Here is a 16,918-nt window from a genome sequence, read left to right as displayed (position 1 = left end):
ATAAGCAATGTCCCTGCATTTTGATATGGTCATTTTTAGATTTGTTAAAAAACAAGTCAGGTGCCATGAAAACAGGAGGCTTTTGATAACAATGTGTTTGGATCATTTTAAATTGTTAAGTCTGAAGAGCAGCTGATGTCTGCTGTATTTCAGCAAACATTAATGTTCTGAATGTGTGATGGCCAGGTGGTTAAAGAAGCTTTTGCAACATCCTGGCTCCTCTGGGTTCCTGCTTGTCACATGAGCTGTGGCAGTAGAGCAGGTGCCTGTCTCGAGTCAGCTGAAGTTGTAAAGTAAAACCTGTTATCCCAAATCACACTGAGGGTGAGTTATTAGTGCAATAACTTCGACATAATCAAAGTCACTGCTAAATGGTTTCAGTCTTGCAGAGTTACTGGCAGCAGCTCCATTGGAATGAACCCCAAAAGTTGCCTGATGAGAGCAGCGGATTGTAGTGGCTGTGTGTTTCTCTGCCAAATAGGAAATCCAGTGTACAATGCAATTCACTCTTTCTACTTTTCACATGCCTTTTCCAGAAATGTTGCTCTCCAGATATTGCTGTGCTTGCTAAAGCAATAAGGTCTGTTAAGACATTTTAGCGCATTTATTTCTCAGTTAGTAAAAAAATGACATCAGATGAACTATGGTATTTTCAGAATTTTGTTTCCTTTGTCAGTGTTAGCATGTCTTATTTTAAGAACAGTGTACTTCTGCATTACTTTTCTTGAAATGAATAATTTTTTTCCAGTTCTCTACTGAAATTTGACTAGACTTTAGTCAACTGCGGTCTACAGTCTAGGTAGAATATTGAGGGACTATGAGAGTGCTTTAATTGTACTCTAGACTGTTAATATTTGTTAATTCAGGGTGTTAAAGCTGTCAGGGGGACATTATTTCTACAAGATAAAATAAATTTCTGGTACATGAGAGGTAAAGAAAAATTACAAAACAATCAGAAGTCATGCAGAGAGTCTTAGTCTGTTCTGCTAGGACTGTTATCATCTGATTTAAAAGATCAGTGCATGTGATAAGAGAATAATGAAATCTTTTGCAAAGCTCATTCAAAGCAATGGTCACAGCATTTGGGACATGACTAAAGTGGGGTGGAACAGTCAATTCTTGGAGGGATATTGTAGAAGTACTTGGTATTAATCTTGACTTTTGCAGACTCCTCACCAGCAATCAGTCACTCCTAATTAGTTGACTGTTTTAGGAATACTGTTAGGAAAGTTCATCCTGCTGGCTGCATGACAAGATTTTTTCAAGCTTTCAGTGTCTCTTGGTGCACATTAGGGCATATGAAATCTTTTTTGAGAGGATGCATGAGGCATTTTATCTTTCCCAAGGGAAAATGCACTGCCTGTTCTATTTCATTTTTAAAAAGAATAATTTGTTCTATTGTTTCTTTATTAATAAATGCAGAAACTCTGTAAAAGCAATGTGCTTTTGTGCACAATGTTTCATTATAAGAACTAAGGATTAGTTCTAGTCTTTTAATAATGCAGAAATGGATTTGTAAGTTTCAGTGTAAAATTTAATTTTAGGTTGTTTGATTTGTTTGTTTGTTTGTTGTTTACTTAGAGATTTCTAATAATAGGGTCTTCCAGTGGAGATGCTAGCACAAGTTTTAGCCTAACAGTTCTTTAGTGGTCTCTTGAGAAAAAAAAACCAACTTTTTTGCTATAGCACAACTCCTAGTAAAAGGAGAAATATTTATGTACTTAAAATTGTAACTAATCAAGCAAAGGCAGTGATAGCCACAAAACCTGATCCTCTCTTTGCGTCCCCCTGGGGTTACCCAAGCTCCAAAAGGGCACAGAGCATGGCTTGACAGCAGAGCAATTTATGCAGTGAAGTGTCTTAAGTGATGCTGCTCAGAATCTAATTGCAAAATAAATGGTAATATGCTTATTCTGTACTTGTTTGGCTGCCAGACACTACAGTCATTGCTTCTCAGAATATAAAGTGAGCTCTGCAGTGCCAGGCACAGCAGGCTGACAGTATTCTATGGAAGGCTAAGTTTCTGAATTTCATTAACTATATCTGATTTTATTAATTTCTTTGTTTTTTTTTTTTTCGTAATGCAATAGTAATAACCTGAATGGCATCCTAATATTTCAAAATTTTGATATACGTTGTGAGAATCCAAAGAAAAATGCATAAGTATTGTAGTAAGAATCAGTCCAAGATGAAGAAGTAGGGTAGGAATTTCAACTCTAATGAAAAATGAATATGGCAGAGCTTTGCTAATTACCTGTATGCAGACATTCCATATTAAAGGAAAGAAACTGAAAGCTCACACTTAGCTCATTGGTATAATGGATATTTTACAGAATGTTAAGTTAACATAAATTTTCATACTTTGAATAGTAATGATTAATGTAAATATCCTAATTTTAATTTCTAATAGTATACACTACTATCATGTAACTAATAAGAATAGTAAAAGATAAGTGAAAAGCTTTTGCTCCTTAAGAAAATACTCTTTCCATGGAGCATAATTTAGGAGTCTGATTCCCATTCATTATGTTGCCAGACTAAATGGCACTAAAATGTTTAAATCAGTTATAGGAAAGATTTTATAAAGATTGTTTTAATCTCTAGACATTGAGAAGCTAAGTATTTAAGCAGCCACTAGACCTGATGTTTGAATTTTTAACTACCATTAAACTTCAATAGACAAAATTGTAAGATGCAGTCATAAACTTGAGCTTGTGGCACATCCTGAACTCAATTCCACTGTATTCTTCCTATACAAACTGTAAATTATCAACAGGCAATGAAAGTGTTTAATTGCCATTTAAAGAAAAAAAAAAGTGTTATTAAAAAAAAAGTTTCATGTCGTTCTAATGAAATATTTTTCAATAGAGAAAATAAAGTACAAAATAATATACTTGCTATGAATATGAAATAGTAACCCAAACCACTCTAAAGACTCAGCACTGTAGTATATTTGTCTCCATTATTAGTTTATACTATTTTTATTCTCATCACTTTCTCCCCTCAGGAGCAGGACAATAGAAGAGGGTTCTTCTCTCAGATGAGCTAAAATTGAAATCTAAGCTAATAAAACCCCAGAAATTCAAACAAACTATTTAAGAAAAAATGTAAAAAGAAAGTTTTATCCAAAGCTGTAAAATACTATGGAACAATAAAATAATGGATATGATTTAATCTGGTAAAAATGTCTGTTATATAAAGTAACTGTCAGAGACAATAATTAAATTTCCAGATGGGTAAAATGGGGGACAGGATTAATTGTGCTGGAGTGAAGAAGTCTGTTCTACCCACAGAAGGGTGATGTGCACGTTGGGTGTCTCAGTGTCACTTCCATGATCCTACTGCAGCTGATTTTTAATCTGTGCTGGTAGGATTTACCTCCCTTTTAGTAGCTCCTGTCTTGAAGGTGATGTGAGAGAATGAGAGTTTATTACTTGTGAGAGACAAACTGTCCAAAATCAGTATGAGACATCACCTGGAAGCACATAAGGCACATGAAAAGTCAATTTGTTAGAAAATAAATGTCTTTTTTTACTTTTAAACTGATCAAATTTAGTTTGGGCATAATTAATAAACAAAAATTAGAGAATCCCTCAGTGCCAGTTTTGTTTACAGTAAGTCTCACTCAAAAAATCCCTGCAAAAATCCAAGAAGATACATTTCCCCCAAGCTGTGAACATGTGAACTTCTCTAGCAGGAGTTCCCTGCCAGTTTATCTGACCCTGAAAAAAACCCATAGGCTGGATTGTAACTAATACTATCACTGTGAACTGTGACAGTAGCACAGGAGAAAACAATGTTATTTTTTATACTTGTTTTGATCAATGAGTTCAGAATGCTTTTGGGAAGTCAGGAGAATGGCTGCTCAAAGGAAGCTTGTGTTGCTTGTACAGTGTGGGCTGCAGTCCTAGAGGCCTGTTTTATAGAATTATTGCCAGGAATAAAGTGAGAGGGTTTATTATTGTGATGAAATTTAAATTTAAAAATAAATGCTGTTGTGAATTTCAATACACTGAACAGACAAATCCACCAACTATTTGCATTCATAATTTTCTAGTATTTTCTTTTGAGGTGTTGCCTGCTCCTCAGACAGTGAAATAGGGGTGCAGTGGTGGCAGTCTGCATCTGCTCACACTCACCTCGGGCTGGCAGCACTGGCAGGGAACTTGCAGGGCTCAGCAAGGCTGACAAGCTCCCACCTTACTTAGCAGACACTGATTTAGAAAAATGTTATTATATGCAACCTCAGCACCTGTTTCTTCCTCGAGAAGCAGTATATTTTCTACAGATCTCCTTAAAGTATAAGAATCTTCATAGCATTTGGATTTTTATTGGGGAATATTTTAATAGCTTTTCTTTTTCTTTTTTTTTTTTTTTTTTTTTTTTTTTTTTGCAAGTGTATTCAAATTTCTTCTTGCAAAATACACAGATGTTCTCTTTTATAATTACAGTTATGATGTTCACAATTTTACAGAAACGATTGCAGGTTTTTACTGCTTAAAAAAACCCAAACAACTAGTCCACATTGCCAGTGATTTATACTTCTAATTTTGCAATCCAGCTTCTCATAGTCAGAGCTGCTGCTTTCATTTTAAACTGCCACTACAAAAAAGAGCCCCAGAACTTATTTCACAGAAACTATAAAGTCATTCAAGGCAGTGAAAGATCCTGCTTTTTTAACCTTTCAGAAAGTCACCCAGTTGAGCAGTCAGGCTGTATTATTCTATATCTTGTCTAACATGAGGAAACAGTCCCAAAAGAAAGATATCCCAAATTAACGCCACACTTCGTTAAATAGAGACATTCTTGGTTTTCACCAAGCTAATTCGATCCAGTTCAGTTAACTCATTTTTTTTGTGCTGGGATCAGGGAAGGCAGCCATGAATGGAGCGAGTTCATCATGTGTTTGACACATCCTTGGGAGGCTGAAAGGAGGCAGGGAGGGAGGGACCCTGCCTTTGGCTGGGCTGACAATACCCCATGGAAAAGGGCCCCCATTCAAAAGGGGTCTCCAGCAAACTGGGGCAGGCTGCTGGGGATCACTGTTACAAACAGGTGGAGTGGGAATTAGCCAGGCTTGCTTCCTCAGGCACCTCTGGCTTTCTGGTTGACACTGTTCCTCTATTCCAGTCTCTGTCAAATACCCTCAGATGGTTTACAGGGCTTCTGTGTGCCTGTTTGAATATTAAAAATTATGTACAGACTAAAACAACAACAACAACAAAAAAAAAAAAAAAAAAAAAACAAAAAAAAAACCAAAAAAAACCCACAACAAAACAAAAAAAAAAAGAAATTTTAAAACAAAAAAAAAAAAATTACAGAAAAACATCATCATTTATATTTTACATATTTTTATTCGTAAATTTTTGCCCTTCCGCTTTTACAAATATGTGGCTTGTAAATTCAGATAACAGAGTGGCAAACAGTAATAAAATATATGTTCCCTAATATAAAAAAAAAAAATCTTTAAAATTGAAAAAAATACATATATTTTTGTAGGTCTCAGTCACACATCACCCTCAAAGCCACTACATGCAGTCTAAGAAAACCTATTCTGTGATGTGAAAGAATGTGTCTGCTGTAGGGCTACCCAGTAAATAATATTTGTGAGCTATATCCAGATTCTGAACACATTTTCAGAGAATGTTTTCTCTCCAAACTTGCTGTAGCAAGCACATAAGAACACAGCATCACTGATTTCTGAAGATACTTGCTAATAATTACAGCAGCCTGAGTGGACAGTTTCTCAAGCCTGACATTTAGACAGTGTCTGTTTTTACCAGTATCAGCAACATTATGAAAGAGCTTTGCTTTCTGAATATGCACAATAATCACTAGGTTTATAAAATAATAGATTATTTACTCAATTTTAAGTACAAAATAAATGTAGCTGACAGAAGATGGCTTTTTTGCCCTAAGCTGGTGATTGCACTGGAATTTCTGGAGGAACTTTGTCCTCTAGGAGCTGCCATGAAAGCTGGGAATACGTGTTAGTTTGTAGGGTTTGGTTGTTGGTTTTTATCAATCTCATCCCATGGACCTGTTTATAGGATATTTCATTTAAAGTAGCACTCCATGCTTAAAAGCTCAAACTAAGTCTAGAGATCAGAGAAGTGATAAGGAAACCAAATCCATGATAGCCTTTCTTGTGTTTCTTAATTAGTTATTCAAATTTTATGACAAAAAGAATACAAAAAATACGAAAAATTGTGAACAAAGAATGTATTAAAATTTCCTTTAATTTCTAATATTTTCTTAAGTTGAACAAATCAAGAAAATAAACCATATTAAATACTTTGAAGCTGTGTGTCTAATTCAGTACTGTATTCTAGCAGATGTTTGGTCAAATAAGTTTGCACTGCTAATATTTGTTTGGTGTGGTTTATCCTCCACAGTTTTAATGTGAATCCTTCTGCCTCTGAGGATCTCAGGAAAAAAACGGTGAGTTATGAAATGTTATGGAAAGCCATTAGTAAATGCCAACTAATTGGTGCTTGTATAAGCTTATAAGCTTTTTTCTTTTTTAGCCTCTTATATGGAAATGTTGGTTGGTTTGTTTGCTTGTTTTTTTATTTTAACATATCCAGAAAACCTAAATAGAAAAGCACAGGCTTAATGTAAATTTGGAAATAAAGAAAAGTTTTGCACTCAGTATGGAGTTTAGCTGTGATAAGATGAAGAAGGAAATATTTAGTTATTTGCACAAAAAGTAAAAAAAACCCAAAACCTGAATTTTTGGGAGTGGTTTAGATGACTCTAGAGAAGTAATGATCATGTGAAGGAACTGTGCATTAAGCTGTGATGTATTAATTGACTAGACAGGAGTTTACCATCACTATAGTCAGAGACTTGGGGACAGTCTTCAGAAGGCAAATCAAAATTGAAATTATGACCTGATATATCGTAGAATTAATAATACGCATAACAAATGAACGGATGAAAACACTAAAAAATAAAAATACTAGAAGTATTATTCAAATGTTCTTGTTTCTAAAAGTACTGAGAATTTGTGTGTACTAAGAAAAGACAAAAAAATAATCCACAGATTGCCTGAGCAATCTGATTGTCTTTGTTTGAAGGAAAATGTGGTCTTACTAGAATTTGTTCTGTGAATAGATGACATCTTTAAAAGTGGGTTTGTTTTCAATCTCTAAAATATATAGAAAACAAGTTTCACAAGCAAATATGACTTTGTACTGTTTGTTTTCTGCTGGTTTATGTAAATGATTTGTAATAACATTTGATGTTATTGTAAATGCCCAAGTTTTTATAATGTAAGTAGCTGGTGGGAGATGTCACAGTATTTGAAGGCTGCCTTTGATCAGATAGTAAACTGAATTCTACCAGGCAGTTACTTAATCTCTGACAAAAAGAGACATCAAAAAATTGATTTAACTTAGCAGCCATTGTCTGTAAAGTAACCATAATTACAGTTTCTATGTGCTTGCAAATGTACTGCTGCAAATCATGTAATTTATTGCTAGTAAAAGCATTGGTTTAATTCTTTTAAGATATAAGACTGTGAATTGTTTTATTTAAAGGATTTAAAGGTGATAAAAGAAGTCCTTGATGATTTTTCTTTTGGAACACCAGCCAACCTAAATGTCAGTTGTAGGATTATGAGGTGGTGCTCATTTAATGCAAAATACAAATTAGGTGGGGAAGAAACTCTATCTCAACCATAGTTTTGAATGAAACCATTTGAATTTCTTTTAAATATTCAGGATTGCTTTCTAGGGTGTTTGAAGTAATTTATTATTAGATTCTGTAATATTAGCCCTCACCAAGTTATTATATTTCTTCCTTGTGCATATTATTTAGTAATTATGTTTGTATGTCTTCTCCTCTGATGCCAACACCTGTCTCTGAAAGCAATTTTTAAATGGGAGCAGTAGCCAGTTGAAAGGGCAGCATGAGCTCTTTAAGGCCTAATTAAGAACTGAAAGGAAGATGAAGTAAGTAGGACAAAAGATGTGAAAGTAGCTTAGATGATATTCCCAGAGCAGAATTCCTCATTAGAACAATGAGGAGATGATCAGGGATTGCCAGGCCTTCATTTTATCTAATGTTGTTTCCTCTGGCTGGCAGTGTGTACCTCAACAGGCTTTTGTAGCTGAGACAATCATTCTTTGCATGGCTTGTTTAGAATCTTTTTAATTCATTCTTTATAATTCATTATAAGATTATTTTCATGCATTAAAACTCTGGTATCTCTTTTTGAAATAAGTGATAATATAAGTGATAGTATTAAGAAATAAGTGTTCCTAATACATTTAAATATCACCTACTGACTCAAGCTGAACATACTAAATCTTCTTAGTTTTAACAATATGAATTTTCCAAATACCAACATATTTCAGCTAGAATTTTCTTGCATAATTAATGTGATAGGTTATCCCCTCCAAGATGTATACAGAGCATGTGTATGATAAAATGTCTTTAAAGCATATATATTGCACACAGTTTCCCAGTAAACTTGATTGTATAACTAAAGTCATCATTGCACCTTAATTCCTGTTCCTTTGACAAATCAGAAAATTAGGCAAAACCTCTATTTCAGACATATAAGTGTTAATGGTATTTTCTCCAGTGTGTACAAAAGTTTAATAAAGAGAAAGTTTTACTTCCTTGTTGTAGAAAAAAAAGGTGCTAAAAATATGATCACAAATGAAGTTATTTTCTCTTCTATACTTGCTGAAAATCGATTACTAACCAATTTATAAGTTTCATCAGGTTAGCCATTTTAATGAAGTGGGAGTTTCTGATTACTTACAATCCCTTAAATTGGTACATTTAAAACACTGAATATGTGTTCATAAATGTGACATTAAATGTCTCAAGTGCAGAGAGAAACCCTTAAAAGCACATATTTTTGAGAGCTACTGGTGGAGTATAATTGATGGAGAGAGGCTGATCTGTCACACTTCAGCCTATTTGCAGGGCACCATCACTTTTAATTAGGTTCCTTTGAAAACTTTGGCCAGCTGCATATTTTAATGGGTCGACATGTGCCAATGTGCAAATATGGAGCTGTATGGAAAGAACAGAATGGGGCATGGAAAAGGAATGAGTATGACTATTATGTGGTGTGCTTCTTAGCTGTGCAAGCTTTATAATTTTAATGACATGCTTCTACTGTAAATAAAAGCTATCCTGTGTGCCCTGTTAGAAGTGCAGGATTTTTTGGGTTCCATATCTTCTAAATGCTTTCATTTCTGAATGAGATGAAGCATATTGCTTAACATGTCTAACAGTGCTGATACTTTTATAAACCAACTCAAAATAATATATGCAAGTTTACAGTCTTTTGGATCACATGTTGTCCTTCTTAAGATGACTAATTTGTCCATCTCTGTTTATACCTGCATTTACTGAGTCATCAGAAATCATTACAGAAGTAATTCTGTTTTCCCCACTGCCTAATTCTGGGCCTTTCCTGCTTTAAAGCAAGCAACGTCTTTTACAAGTACACATTTATTTCTGCCTTAAGTGCTCTGGTGCAAGTAAGATGCAACCTTTTACATTCACCTGCAATTTAAAATTGAAAGTTTTATGATGTGATTCAGAAGCCAAGGCCTGGAGAACCACTGATGACTAAAAATATGAATATGAAAGACAGATGAGGGCTGATGTCATTTAGAGCTGAGTAAATGCTTTGCTGTGATGCTCTCCAGAGGCAAAGACTCAGAGAAGTTACAGTAGGAGTTGAATTCTCAAGGCTCTTCTCTTGTTATGTAATTAAGGTGGCTGGTTTCCCAAAATGGACTTGCCAGCAGTTGTGATCACTGCTCATATGGTCACTAACTCTGACACACTGACTGTGTGTCCACCTCACTGAGAAGATTTTTTTTCTGAGATGACAGAGTGGGAAATATTCATCCAACTGGACAACCCATCTCCAGTTGTCTTCTCCAGCGGGGGTGTTGGAGGGAAAAGCACTGCAGCAAACTGAGGTGTTGCTGAAATATTTTGTATCAAAAGATACACATGAGAAACATAAAAAGCAGTAACAATCAATTTTCTGGGAATACTGAACTGCTTAATAAAATCTGGTGTTTTTCTGCACTTAGCTGCAGGAAGGAAATCCTTTCGATGCCACTGCAGGATACCGAAACCTCACTTACGAGGAGGTTCTGCAGGAGCTGGTGAAACACAAGGAGCAGCTCAAGAAGAAGGACACCCACATTCGTGAGCTTGAGGATTACATTGACAATCTGCTGGTCCGAGTGATGGAGGAAACCCCCAGCATTCTCAGAGTGCCATACGAACCTTCTCGCAAAGCTGGCAAATTTTCCAAAAGCTGACACTGTGCTACTTGAGGGTACTTTCTGCTGAATACATTAGTGAAGGAGATCACACCTTAATAGTCTGACTTCTCTTCATTCCTTTTGTCTGAAGAAATTCCAGGAAAATGGAGAGGAGAGACAATGACATGGGTTGTTTTCCTTTATTTTTTTTTTTTAATCCAAACACTAGCAGGGGCTGCCAAAAGTTGTTTTCTGTTAGGTTACCAAGGTAACTTTTTTTTTCTTTTTGAAAACACATTAGGTACAGAATACTTAAAATAGAGTTAATAATACATATTAAATATGTCCATGCAGTTTATATAATAGCTTAGTGTTCACCATGTCGCAATTTCAGCTGGGAGGCCTGTGCTGTTATGAATGTTATCTTGAATGATTATTGGTATTCTTTTTTTACAGCATGCCATCAAGACCACTGTTTTCAATCCAGTGTAGTACTCTACTAAACCTAAGTGTGGGTGGTTGCAATGGAATGTAGTTCTGCACATATGAGAGGAAAACAGTGATGCACAGTCCTTGCAGAGTAAATGCTGTATTCTATACAATGTGCTTTTTTATAACAATGTAAAAAAATCCCTGTGCCATTTCTGTCATGGCACATGCTGGAACCAGTTATTTTACACTTAAATGCTGAATTTTGTGTGTAATGAGTGAATTTTGGTAGTGAGCTCATGGCATAAGGTTGTTTTGAGGATATTTTGGTATGAAGTTACTGCATGCCTTTTTATGTGTTAAAGGTACTTTGAACAGTGTTCACAGAGTCAGAGGTGCAACTGGAGAACTCAAGTATGGAATAAAGAAATGAATACTTTTGTTCAATCCAAGTCTACTACGATGAAAATGTAGCAGTAATGGAGAGGCTGACTTAAATAGACACAATAAATCAATTTAAGGTTGAGTTTTACATTATATATGTGTCTTAACATTTTAAATCTTATAACAACAAAGTATATGTCTTTAGAAGTAGGTCATATTGCTTAAACACATATAGAGTACTTAGGCTTTTCATTAAAAATGTCTGTATTCCATGTAAATAGTTCTAAAAGTCAGTTTGCATTGAGGCAAATGAAAGAAGAATGTAGTAAATATCTTCCTGATCATTTAATAATTGTTTGTAAAATGATGTATGAAAAAGGTATCTGTTATTCAATTAATTGGAAAAATATATTGATGAAGGTGTAATGGGAGAATACTGTAGGATAATCCTCAAAATGTTAAGATTGATAGATTTTAATTTTAATTTCCTTAATGAGAGTCTTACTTGGATTTTCTGTTGCTGTGAGACAGTAAAATGTTATTTAAAACATGTACAGAGAAAATTTCAGATTTGGATTTAAGATAACTTTCTTTTCCTTTCTTTCTGCACCTGATCTGTTGGGTTTTTTTACAACACCGGGACATGGCTGCTGCTGAGGTGACCAAAGAAGCTTGGAATTAAATTCCTTTTATTTTTTTAATTGTTGTAAAAGATTTTAATGTATTTTCATTTTTAAAACTCCAGAAATTTGTAGTATCTTGAATACTTCTATGTGGAAGGGTTGAGAAAAGTTTTCTCTGACTGCTTTTGACATCATTAGTATTGTAGGACAGCACAGAATTATTGTAGTTACAAAAAAACTTCTTTGTACAAATATTCTCAGATTTCACTTACTTATTTTTGGCTTTTTCTCCTTTATTATATTCTTTTATTTAGCAACTACCTCCCAACCCCATTTAGGGCTGTCCCTAAAATGTGTGCAGCCAGAGTTCCCAACCCACCAGTGGGATCCCTTAGTGTGGCTCCCTATGCCTGGATGGATCCTGAGAGATCCCAGCCCTGCCCAGCTGTAGAGCTCTGCATCTGTATTTTGTGGTGCAGAAATCCATCCCACACCAGGCAGTCTCTCTTTTGTCAGCCTAAGGATGTATCAAGTTTGGTACCTCAGAAACCACGTGAATGTTCTTTTGACCCACTTAAATCTCCATGACTGTAAATTTGTTATAATATATTCAAAGTGCCAAAGGTTATGTACTAGTTCATGGTACGTTTGCTGTTGGAATTTGGGGTTTACACTCAATTAGATTTTCATTTTCTAAATACACCAAGATGTATTTCAGTTACTCAGTATTTCCATAAAAGTTCTTAAACATTTTGAAATGCTTGGCTGAAGGCAGTGGTTTTCTCATGTTGTTGATGGGGAAATGTTCTGCAATTGTTTTGAATTCCACACTTATTTTCAGCTAACTGGTATGAGACCAGCTCTAGTATCCACAGTGCTGAAATCATCCACACCAGTGAGGATTAACAACTGCACTAACCAGAGAACGTGCTCCAATGACTTCTCACATGCAAGCCAACTTACAATTATTAAAATGAAACTCTACTATATTTAGCACCTCTGAAATCACTTCTTTTAGAATGTAAATGTAGAATATCAAACTGCATAATTGACTAAAAGCAGATCATTTGACATATTTGCATACCAAGAACGATAAGCAGATTAAAGGTAGCGAAAAGATCAATTTTTGTGCATTAGTGAAGAAATTTAGTGAAGCTTTGAATGTGTTATCTAGTCTTTATCTGATCTTTAAATGAATTAAAAGCACCTTTTGTTTCTAACAATTTGTCAAGAAAAAGGGGAGAACAACAAATGCAATTTAGGAAGAGGTAAAGTTACTGAGAGGCAGAATGGGACATTAACAATTATGAAGATATTTTTATAGAGTTGATAGGTGAAAATACAGGCTACTTCTGGAGCAATTATTGACAGATTACATACACATCACTTTCTGCTTAGAAAGAAAATTTCAGCATTTCTCTGGATTCTGTGATTATTTTTAAAAAGCATCTTCACCCCACATGTATCTTTTGAACTATGCAGCTTTCAAATGAAAAGTTTTCATACAGAGTAATTTATATGTTGAAAACAAAGGAACTTCTGTTTTTCCCATAGGATAAAATTGTAGCCTTTCTTGCAGATCATTTTAAACCTATAAAAACTTGCCACTTATGGTCAGTCTTTCTTGCCCTTCAAAATATAGGGAGAAAACTTTGAACATCTCCATATTATTTTGATATTTTCTGTCATAGATTAGTATAAGAGTTCTCCATGCATGCACTATATTTTGAAATTATCCTTTGAAACACCTCAGCCATGTATTTTGCTTACTTTAAAAGGACAAATATGAAGGCCATACTTTAATGTTGTAACTCAGAAATGTAAACTTTCTGCCATTCAAGAAGGATGTTTAATATTTATATATGTTACCTCTTGCTGCTGTATTTTACATTTAGCTTGGTTTTCCACCTCCTAATGAATGTAGCATTCTCCCTAGATTATAACTGCATTTATTGCTGTTGGCTCTGAACTATTTGTAATTTTCCAGCTGTGGAAATGTTGCCTTGTATTTAGAAAGGTTTCATGATTTGGGGACCTGATGAAAATCATGCTCATTAGATACTAGCCTGCATTTCTTTCTGTACAGGATGCCCTTTCTTAGATGCATCTTAAAACAAACAGAGCTGCTGTCTTAATGTGTTTACTGCTGCACTGGGGGTTTGTTTATGCTTCCAGCTTTAAAGAAAGATTATTGTCCTACATCAAGTATGTAAAGTGAGCTGATGCTTTTCTGCTCTTTCTGTACCATTGCTGTTGTAGATATGATAGAGGCATAAGCTGGGCTTTTACAATGGTGACTTCAGAGCATGCTGACTAACTTCCCCTTCTTTGAAGTACTTGCTGAAGGATTATAGCACTGCTGTGTTCATGATGCTAGATTTAAGGGTCTGTCAGCACTTTTGGAAGGAAACCCTATTTTCAGGGATTTATAACTTAAAAATTTCAATACAGTCACTGGAAGTATTTAATATGCAATAGGTAGCACTTTAATCTGTTCATGAAGGGGTTTGAGATTTGTTTCTGTTGAAAAGGTCACAGTCTCCTGAAGCATGGTGGGCATTTGCTTTATCTTTTATAATTTTTATCTCCATTGAAGAAGCCACTGTATGTTACAAGTGGTCGAGCCATTCCTATTCATCTTAGAATCTTCCAGATGTCTTGTATTACAGTGTATTATAGAAAGCTGAAGATCCAGGTTATATAGGAAGTCTGTAAAAGATAGGAACATTACTTATAACTTAAGGGTTTATTTTGTCTTGTGCAATCAATGGTAGTTTTTCTACATTTAATAATGGTACAGAGTCATAACTATATGCACTTGTGAGAACTATAAACGTAGAATGCATGAAAAACCTTTATTTTTGTTCCATTATTGCAACTTCAGATCCTTTAATTTGATTAAAATGTTATCTTAATATTTTAATTTCTGTTCATTAAATAAATATTGCATGTCTAACACTAATAAAGCACCGCAATGCACTACTGCAGTATTTCTTGAATTGTGACATTAATCTGTGTATGCAAAGCATGTGACTCCTAAACTCCATGGTGTTAAGGCTCTCAGACCTCAGAGAGGAGTATTTCCTTAGGGACAGCTCTAAATGAATATCCCAGATGTTTGCAGGGTAGCCATTAAGGGGAATCTCTTCAATAGTGTCCAAAACTTAGAATTAGTGAAAAAATGGTGTATTCTTAAATGTCCTAATCTGTATTGGTTTTTTAGTATGGTATCTGCAGTCCCTTTAAATGCACTATTTCTCTGATGCCATGGCTGTGTAAGTATTACCAGGAGATCTTTGGCACTGCAGGCCAGAGCAGCATTTAGCAAGAGGAACAAATACTGTGCGAATTCTGATATGGAAAACCTGGCACATATGTCTCTTAGTACTTGACAGAGTAAAAACCCAGCCAGAATGACAGAAAACTGGAGCATCCTCCCCCATCACCCAGAAGTGTTTTTTTCACTGCTCCCACAAGTTTTTCTCCTCTTCCATGAAGCAGCAAAGCAGCAAAGTCTGTCCCCTGACAGCAGCAGGTTTTCTGGATGGTGAAGAAGTATGGAAAACAGTCCTGGTTTGGGAGAAGAACATTGTGAATCTTCCACTGTTTCTTGGGGCTTTGAATTCCACAGGGATGTGCTTCCTTCCCTCACAGTTCATTTGCTCTGTGAGCAGGTCCTTTGTCAATATATTATGGACCTAGAAAGGGTTTTTCTCTTAGAGGTGTCCATGAAATGTGGTGGTTATGGGAAATCACAGCCAGTTTGTGAGCAGCTCATGAACTTCCACTTGTGTTGTTCTGCAGATTCCATCAGCTGTGTCATCCCAGATTTTGCAACTGTCCTGGTGTGTGAGAGCTGAGGAATCAGGACAGGAGGGGAAGGCATGTTTCAGAGAGCACCACACTCACTGCCTGTTAAATACCAGTTTCCATCTGTAATTCACATCTGGTAACTAATCCCAGCTCCTGTGCCCATTTGAAAAGGGAGCCACACCATTTCCCTCCCTCAGAGGCATAATGTTTGTTAGCTGATAGCAGCCACAATCCTATTGGTGATATGAGATCCCAACTCGATTAAACAGCTTCCAGTTTCCCCAGCATGAAGTTGTCTTTGGAGTTTTCATTATTAACCATCTCAACCACCCAATAAAGGTTTTCCAAGGATATTTTAAATATAGTTTAGCAGTTAAAGAACTATTGAAATTAGATGTAAAACTAGAAGTATCATTAAGGACAATTCTCTCTCCAGTTGAACTTACTAAAGTTATTTTTTTATGGAACCACAGAGAGTAAAAACCAGGATTTCATTTCCCTATTTTAATTTGTTTTTATGGGAATGTTGTGCAAGTTCTGGCTTCAGATCACTTGAGATTCATTGCCCTTTTGTGTTACACTGGGCATGTTTGTAAAGTTATAAATAATGATGATAAAAAAAAGACATCTCTTTTTCTGGATTAATGAATTAAAAGTGGGATTATTTTGTTGGATTGTTTTGTAATAGTGCCATTTTATAAGAGATAGGAATAAGACTATCTGCTAAAGGAAGCTGTTTTCTCTTTTCTGTGCTACTTATTGAGTAATTATGAGAGAAGGCTACCACACTGAGAGCAGCCCAACCTGGAAACTGTATGCCATTGATTGTGTAATGTTTATATAAATACCAGTATATTCAGTGCTGGAAGCCAGTGGCTATTACATGGGGATTATTGCAATGTATTTATAATGTGTTTTTACAGCATTTAGCAATGTAGATCTGTCTTTGATAAATGGATGATGATTTAGGACAGAAAAGTACCCTCCATGGCTAAACACTGACATGTTTATACTTTAAAAGTAAGCAGCTTAAAAAGGTTTTAGGGCCATGCAACATTTAAATGAAGCTGAATACTAAAAAGGGAAGAAACTTTGTGGGATGTGTTTTGTTTGTTTCAGCCCAGACAGTGTCTGCTGTGTGCCATGCAGGGAATGAGTAGAAGCAACACTGGGGAGATTCCATAGCTGGGATCCAAAAAACCCAACAACAATAAAAAAATGAGTAGGGCTAGGAGTCTGATTTTAAGGGATCTATTTGCCCACCACGTGCCAGGTTCTGTTTGGAACAGGAAGAGGTAACACAGCATCCCTTACTTATAAAATTATTGGCAGGGTGGAAACCCCCAAAATGTGGGAGTTTAGCAGAGGGATGAATTCTCAAAGTTTTAGGTGTGGGACAGGTGTTGGGCAGAAGCAGCACTG

At 35.5% G+C, this 16,918-nt stretch overlaps 1 protein-coding gene across 1 annotated transcript in view; it reads left to right on the top strand.

Moving 5' to 3' along the window:
• Positions 1-14,673, top strand: part of RAB11FIP2 (RAB11 family interacting protein 2) — a 32,260-nt gene extending 17,587 nt beyond the window's left edge. Inside the window, exons 4-5 of the mRNA XM_056494364.1 lie at positions 6,396-6,441; positions 10,071-14,673. Coding sequence (XP_056350339.1) covers positions 6,396-6,441; positions 10,071-10,304 — 280 coding nt within the window. The 3' untranslated portion in view covers positions 10,305-14,673. The remainder of the gene's footprint in view (positions 1-6,395; positions 6,442-10,070) is intronic.
• The last annotated feature ends 2,245 nt before the right edge of the window (positions 14,674-16,918 follow it).

This window comes from Oenanthe melanoleuca, chromosome 6, assembly GCF_029582105.1.
Source record: "Oenanthe melanoleuca isolate GR-GAL-2019-014 chromosome 6, OMel1.0, whole genome shotgun sequence".
In the NCBI taxonomy this organism is placed as follows: Eukaryota; Metazoa; Chordata; class Aves; order Passeriformes; family Muscicapidae; genus Oenanthe; species Oenanthe melanoleuca.
Note: the sequence above shows the minus strand (reverse complement) of the source record. Positions and strands in the feature narration are given on the sequence as shown.